Source organism: Caloenas nicobarica, chromosome 7 (genome assembly GCF_036013445.1).
Source record: "Caloenas nicobarica isolate bCalNic1 chromosome 7, bCalNic1.hap1, whole genome shotgun sequence".
NCBI classification, from domain to species: Eukaryota; Metazoa; Chordata; class Aves; order Columbiformes; family Columbidae; genus Caloenas; species Caloenas nicobarica.
This window is the reverse complement of record NC_088251.1, coordinates 4,810,285-4,817,872: the sequence shown is the minus strand read 5'-3', so window position 1 is coordinate 4,817,872 and position 7,588 is coordinate 4,810,285. Positions and strand designations below refer to the sequence as shown.

Here is a 7,588-nt window from a genome sequence, read left to right as displayed (position 1 = left end):
TAGACTAGATAAAGATACTGACTGCACGTGCCTGTGCTGCTTGTTCAGTCAGCACTTGCTTCCCCACCAAGAGGTTTCACTCAACGCATTTTGAGACACCAAACCCAACCCAACGTCTGTTCGCTCAACTTCAGGGTTGACCATTAAGTCCCTGTGCAGCCCCAGTTAAACAGTGCACCGCACAATTCAAAGAGTAATAAACAGAGTGATGTATGAAGCTTGGCCTTCCACAAAGGGGGACTTGGAGTCACATTTCTACCTCCCCAAATCACAGCAGAACATATCCCAACGGGTCAAAGTAGAAATGATGCAATAAGGCTCCTTCTCTGGCCTCAGGTTGGTGAAATGCAGCAGATCCTACCCCAGAATGTCCCAAATGGCAACAAAGTTCCCTTGAGAGCAACCACAAATTAAATATTTACATTTCTTAGGATAATGAAGCATGGATAATTAACAAGTCTGCCAAGTACACATTCATTTCAGTTGTTCCTGCACAGCTCAATTAATTTAGGAGGGAAAAAGTATCATGACAGTCTTGGCTTAGGTATCAATTAAGGAGCCTCGATTGCTAATTGAGGTGGCTGTGCAGCCAGCAAGGTTTCAAAGAACCCAGGCTGGGATTCAGGTTAAACCTAACTCCTTAAACAGCCTAAGTTAGGCAGTGCCAGTACTACCCTTCCGCTTATAGATGGAGTAATAAACATCTCCAACAAGAGAGCTGTGAAAATAAACCAAAAGCACAAAGAAACTACGTTTGGTTCTACTGGTAACACGTTACACATCAAAAAAATCAAGACAACAAAAAAGTGAAACGATTACATGCAGGTAAAAAGATACGCTGTAATTCAGTTTATTTAGAGTACTTCTCCATTGTTCAAACTGGAACTGTGTTTCCTACGGCTTTTAGCAATGCTCTTTAAATAAATAAGCCACAAAGGGCATACAAAATTCTTGTATTTAGGAAAAAACCACATTCTTAAGATCTTGCATAAAACTAACAACTGTGTACAATAGTGAATAGAATTACAGTAACAAAATGCAAGTAAACAACACTGAGGTTCTTTACAGTTATAACTCCATAAATACTAAGCTTTGTAAAGTATAATTGCCCTTGACGTACTTAAACTAAAGTCCTATATCTATATACACCTATCTCTCTCCATTAGAAAACCCTTCGTTAGAATCATAGTGCGCTTGTGAAATTTTGTTTGGCTTTGAGTTCTGAACCAAGTCCATCAAGAGAACCATTTTATTATCTATATGTGTCTGAAGAGCCTGGATTTGGCGATCAATATAGTCCATTAGTTTCCTCTCCATCAGATCCATATTTTTTGAGATGATCTTTTCCAAATAGGAGCAAATAGGTGGCTGTTCTACTCTGTGAAAAGAGCAAATATAAGAATAAGTATAATCTGTTTCTAATGACAAGGGGCATGATAGAGACCTGGACACTTGAACTTCTTTTAAATGTAAAGTCTCATTTATTAGACAATAAGCTTGGGAAGGTATTTGGTTTTTAGCACTAGTAAAATACCTTGCCTGTCACATTTTCAATCTCAGAAATGTTTTATAAACATATATATAGTATATAGTATATAGTAATTTCTCAACCTTATTTTTTCAAAGGCTCAATCACACATTAGGCAGCTTAGTTATGTAAAACAAAATCCACACAACTCAACAGTACACACGGAGTTCAAATTCTTCTCACCTAAAGTGTTACAAACTATGCAATTCTTTATTTTTGCATCTGCGTTCTTTCAAAATACCACACTTTCCCAGGAGCTGGAGATATTCACGCTTTATTAGAATCTCAATTCCTACACTACATTTCTACGTCTCACCATTTCCACTATTCCTGGGGTATCAAACTGGGTGCACTGCTACTACCACCAAGTAAATGCCAAGAAATGAGGAGGGACAGGAAAGATCGGTGGGATGAGATTAACTAAGTACAGCAGAAAGATCGTGGCACATGCTGTGAAAAACCGGAGCTAAGAATTTAGAAGGTAGGAGTCAAAATGAAAATTTAGATGAGAAAGACAAACTCTATGTATATGAAACTGCAGAAAGACTGTACTTTTTTTTGAAATCATAAAAGGTGAAGTGGAGGCAAAAGACAAACGGTTTAGTAACAACAAATGGTGTGATTTCTTCTGAAAAAACTCTTATATTCAAGCAGCTCATCTGGAAAATTGGTTTTAATCACGTTCATCACCACACAGCCTTACACATATTTTAAGACTCACTATTGCTGTTAACGAGAATAAAACACATTATGTATTTTATTTTTTAAAACTTGTGAATAAACAAACTACTAATTTAATAAGCGTACCAAACTTTACTTACCCATCACACTGAATGCCTTCCTCTTTAGTCATTGCATTTTTCCCAAAACGCCTATCGCCATCTTTTAGCCGAAGATGATTGACCTGACTGCACAAGTTTTGAAGAAAAGGAAGAAGAACCTGTGGATTGGCTACACCTGGGGTTTCGCTCGCTTGTTCCTGCATATGCAAAGATCCCATGGCTTTAAAATAATTTCTGAGGTCAACTGTGTTTTGCTGGGTAGTAAGTCTTTCAGAATCAGAAGTATTCCCTCCTTCAGGTACCTGCGTGTTCAGATCGTGACTAGTTTTTAAGTCTTCAAACGCTGTTTCACTTGTTAAATGATTTTTAACGGGCAAAGGTTCACTGGCTGGTTGATCTGGTGACGGCCGAATAGCTGCACTGCGCAATCCATCTACTGCGAGGTCACCTCCAAAGTCTGAGTTTTCCCCAAAGATCCATTTCAGTTTGTCTCCAAAAGGTAAACTGTTCTGATGGGATGAAAAACAACAAGATTAATATTTAAGTATTAAAATACACTGGAAATTATACAATAATAACAATAGGTACTTTATAACTCTTAATAATTACAGCATTCTACTAGTGTGATGTAAAGATTTTAAAAGTAGTTGTGAACTGTATCCTTAGGAAAAAGCATAGGAAAAGATTTTCCCTATACATATTATGTGTTAATTATCTTGTCAGTCTCTAAGTCACAAAACAGATTTACAGATGTCATTTTTACCATGCTGTGTCCAAGGACTCAACATTATTAACATCAGATGGATTCAGGATTCTGTTTAAATAGCCTAAAGTAGGCAGGATTAGGATCCAAATCAAATAAATGCTCTGTAAGAGCACATTCCCTTCAGTTGAAGGCGACGTGCTTTTAGTGACAAGAAAGGGGACAAACCAGCCCATCTACCTACACCCCAAACATTACAGGGAACGTGCCCATCACTGACAGGCAGTGACAAGGGACACCAACAAAAGCAGGGCAGGGTGGCAGTGAAGTTTAAAATGTTGATGATACAGAGCTCTTAACTCTGGACCTGGTGTATGCACAGCGATTCCTTGAGTACCCGAGCTTTATTCACTGCACTCCTTATCTAAGGTTGGAAATAGCTAAGCCAGGATTAAAAGAGCAGAAAGTCTGGGTTAAAAATTAAAATTTAATTTAAAAAAAAAAATCTTTTTCACCAAATCGGTTGGGAACACGTTTAACTGTTACGGCAGGTAAGGTCACAGAGCAGCACTATTTACATTTAAGGAGAAGCACCAGGACTTACTTTCTGCTGACATCGGACCATGTCCATGAGCTGCTGAGCACCTGGAGACAACTTCGACCCCATGGATTCCATTATCATTTGCACTCTGTCTAGATCTATGCTCGAGCCTAGTGAAGGAAAATCAGTTGCTAGTTTTGCAGACACCGTTTTCACTTGCACAACTATTTTACTGATGAGCACTCTTTGTTTCTCACCAATGGAGAGCAGCTATTGCAAGAAGGAAGAAAAATATTTTGGTTAGGAAAAAAAAAATAGTTTTGTGGTTTATTTGTATGTATGGGACAAGGCATTATTCTTTGAGTCTTGGGAAAAACAATGCCGAATGCTTTTCCAGGGAAATTAAGCTGATTTCTCCTTGCTATTACTCCTCAGAAAATTCTGACAGGAACAGAGGTGAATGACCCAAAGATACATCAGGCCTTGATGTTCTAAGCACTTAAAAGCAGTGGCCACACAGATTTTCTAAGGTTATTTAACCCCATCAGAGCTAACAGCTCTAATTGATTACTTGCAGTTTATCTGGTTTATGAAGGTTTTTTTCCTCTAGGAGGTTATTATTTTTCTCATATAAAGTCTTCATAAAAAGAAAACTGTGACACAAATTTAAAAGGAGAACACTGCTACCAAGACAAAGCACCCAACATCTAACACATTTTTAACGGATTATATGAAGTGACAAAGTATATAAAACCAATAATTTGACTAAGAGCAAAGCAATTTAGTCAATTAAGTGATTTAAAAGGCAAAGAAAAATAAAACAATTATGTTAAACTCCCTACCTTAATTCTACAGGAGGCTGCAGGGCATTCGAACTTAAGGTACTTGTTGTATAAAGTAACCTTTTCAGTTTCCCTGAAAAAATAAAATAAACAAGCTAAGCCATCACTATAAGAAATACTTTTTTCTTTAGTAGAAATATACTATATTGGTAAATATTTACATAAGAAACACCACTGACTGGGACATATTTCTAATGTGGTATAGCAGTTTCAATGCTTACATTCAACTTGTATTGAATCTTATTGGATACGTATGTACAAAAGGATTTGTATGCGTATGTACGTTACCTACTAGAGAAGCTTTTAAGGCTCAGTATGTTATTCACACACCTTCCCTGAGGCTCTGAATCGGTTTTAATTTAGCTAATTAAGCAGCAGATGTGCCATGTAGTGACTTAAAAACAAAAAAGACATTGCTTTAGGTCCCCTGGGAAAGCACGGATGGAAGTATTGAAGGGGAAAACAAATCCTTCTTTTTTCAAATTTCTCTCTTGTTCTTGAAGTGTGAGATGACGATGTATCAGAGAAATGAGATCTTTTGGTAAAGACCACCTAAGAGAGATCTGCTGAAGAGACAAGCGGATCTGTTGTCTAAAAAGATTAAACGATACAGTAGAGTTGCACCCGTCCTAACTCCTTCTGCAGTCTTACACAACAAAATTTCAGACTGGCACTTCACAACTTACTGAATTAAACGTTTCACTAATTACAAAAGAACAAAAATGTAACTATCAGCGTAACTGCAGCCTTATATCTTTGCCAAAGAGGCAGCACTTGTGCGAGCCACCAGTAACTGTGAGGAGCACACCAGGGTTAGAATTATAGTCATGGAATCATTTCAGCTGGAAGAGACCCTCAGGACCATCGAGTCCAACCATGGAGTTCTCCCAGGACCACAGTGCCTGTCCCCATTCACCAGTTTTGCACCGACCTCCAAGAAAGGCCAAACTGGGCGGTTTTCAAGGAGCAGACATCAGCGGTTTACCAGGAGCAGCACCTCAGATACAGACAGGGAATGACGGGCTGAGAGAGTTGGGCTGTTCAGCTGGAGAAGCAAAGCTCTGGGGAGACCTTATTGTGGCCTTTCTGGACTTAAAAGGGGATGATAAGAAAGACGGGGACAGACTTTGTAGGAGAGCCTGTTGTGATAGGACAAGGGGTGACGGTTTTAAACTGAAAGTGGAGAGATACAGGCTGGACATGAGGAAGAAATTTTTTTATGCTGAGGGTGGTGAGAGCCTGGCCCAGGTTGGCCAGAGAGGTGGTGGATGGACCATCCCTGGAGACATCCCAGGCCAGGCTGGACGGGGCTCTGAGCAACCTGAGCTGGTGCAGATGTCCCTGCTCATGGCGGGGGGGGCACTGGGGGAGCTTTGATGGTCCCTTCCCACCCGAACCATCCTGCGATTCACTGACAGCGCCGGGCCAGCCGGTGTTCGGGGTCCCGGAGCAAACTCACCCCGGGGCGCGGGCGGTGCGCAGGCTCTCTCCCCGGCCGGTCCCGCAGTACTCCTCGCCCACGTACACCTCCATGTTCCGCGCCTCGCTCCGCACACCGACGGCCACCATCTCCCCGGCGGGCCGGCACTCCAGCTGCAGCACACACGGCTCCTCGCCGCCGCCCGCCCGCCGCTCCAGCACCACGGCCTCGCTGCTGCGGGGGAAGCGCCACGGCCGCGTTACCCCGCCGGGCTCCGCTCCCGCCCCAGCCCGGCCCCCCGCACACCCTGCCCGCAGCCGCCCGAGCCGAACCGACGGCGCGGTCCCTCCGCCGCCGCCGCTCACCTGGCGTCCCCCCGCAGGCAGAGCGCCCGGGCCAGCCCGTCGGGGGGCGCGCAGGGCCAGGAGCACCGCACGGTCACAGCGCACGGCTCCCGCGGGCCGCCGGGCGGGGCAGCGGCCGCCGCCGCCGCCTCCTCCACCGAGCAGCCGCTCGCCATCGCCAGCCCGCAGCGGCGGCCGCCGGGGGAAAGCGCCTGCGCAGGGCGGCGGGGACGGAGCTCTGCGCATGGGCGGCGGGGGCGGCGCCCCGGAGAGCGGCGGGGCCCCGGGACAGGGGCCGCTCGCAGCGCCCGCCGGCGGCTGCACACGGGGGTGGGCGCTGCCCGGAGCCCGCCCGCCGGCGGCTGCCCCACTGCGGCCCCCGGGGCTGGGGAGGTTCCCTCGCCCTCCCGCGGGGGGCAAGGGCTGACACGGGGGGCGGTGTGGTGGAAATAGCACCCGCAGCGTGGGCAAAGCGTAGAATTGTTTTGGTTGGAAAAGAGACTCGAGGTCTTATTTTCACATTATCAAATGGCATTCACCAGTAGAGAGCATGTAAGGAGAGAATTTGTGTCTAACGGCTCCTGGCCAGTAGCTCAGAAATGGAATGTCAGCTCGGTGTTATCCCTCCTGGGACACAGGAGCCATTGCGGGGCTCAGCAGTAGTGATCTCCATCAGAGAATCACAGAATCAGTTTGGGTGGAAAAGAACTTTAAGATCATTGTCCAACCATTTACCCGACTCTGGCACTAACCCATGTCCCTAAGAACCTCATCTCCGTGTCTTTTAAACCCCTCCAGGGATGGTGACTCCACCGCTGCCCTGGGCAGCCTGTTCCAATGCCCCACAGCCCTTTGGGGAAGAAATTGTCCCCAATATCCAACCTCAACCTCCCCTGGTGCAACTTGAGGCCATTTCCTCTCATCCTATCACTTGCTACTTGGGAGAAGAGACCAACCCCCCCTGGCTCCAAGCTCCTTTCAGGCAGTTCAGAGATCAGAAGGTCTCCCCTCAGCTCCTGTTCTCCAGCTGAACCCCCAGGTCCCTCAGCCACCCCTCATAACGCCTGTATTAGTCTTTTTTCTAATAAAACAAAGCTCTCTTGTAGGGATGGAAAAGCCTCAAAAGCCTGTCAGCACTACGGAACTTGATAAAACAGCAAAACGTGGAGCAATGCAATTCCCTGGCTTGCACGGAGAGAGACTATAAATAAAAGATTGGGTTCATTTAATTTTCAGTAGGATCCCAGCTTCTGGACTCGGGCGAAGCTGCTCCTGATGCCGCGGTACAGGCATAAACCAGGGGACACGGATATCGAGTTCTTGGTGCTCGGGTGAGGGACGTTAATTAGGTCTGTGAAAATAGAGAGATGGACTTGGACAGGCTTTGTACAAGCTAATATTGCAAATGTAGTTAGCATCTCTGCTCTT

General features: G+C 45.0%; 1 protein-coding gene across 1 annotated transcript; it reads right to left on the bottom strand.

The window, feature by feature from the left end:
* Window positions 1-820: 820 nt before the first annotated feature.
* On the bottom strand, window positions 821-6,336 carry C7H10orf88 (chromosome 7 C10orf88 homolog). Its single transcript, XM_065639274.1, has 6 exons — window positions 6,182-6,336; window positions 5,856-6,050; window positions 4,397-4,469; window positions 3,618-3,824; window positions 2,350-2,819; window positions 821-1,378 (listed from the first exon to the last, which is right to left on the bottom strand). Exons 1-6 carry the CDS (start codon window positions 6,334-6,336, stop codon window positions 1,150-1,152), a joined length of 1,329 nt encoding a protein of 442 aa, XP_065495346.1. The 3' UTR covers window positions 821-1,149.
* Between the last annotated feature and the right edge of the window lie 1,252 nt (window positions 6,337-7,588).

What these genes read in the sequence shown, in the direction of transcription:
- C7H10orf88 (XM_065639274.1), bottom strand. Translation starts at nt 6,336, where the DNA reads ATGGCGAGCGGCTGCTCGGTGGAGGAGGCGGCGGCGGCGGCCGCTGCC. An exon ending in CGCACCGCCCGCGCCCCGGG is followed by an intron (nt 4,470 to 5,855) that starts GTGAGTTTGCTC and finishes TTATTTTTTCAG; the next exon opens with GGAAACTGAAAAGGTTACTT. An exon ending in CAGCCTCCTGTAGAATTAAG is followed by an intron (nt 3,825 to 4,396) that starts GTAGGGAGTTTA and finishes TTCTTGCAATAG; the next exon opens with CTGCTCTCCATTGGTGAGAA.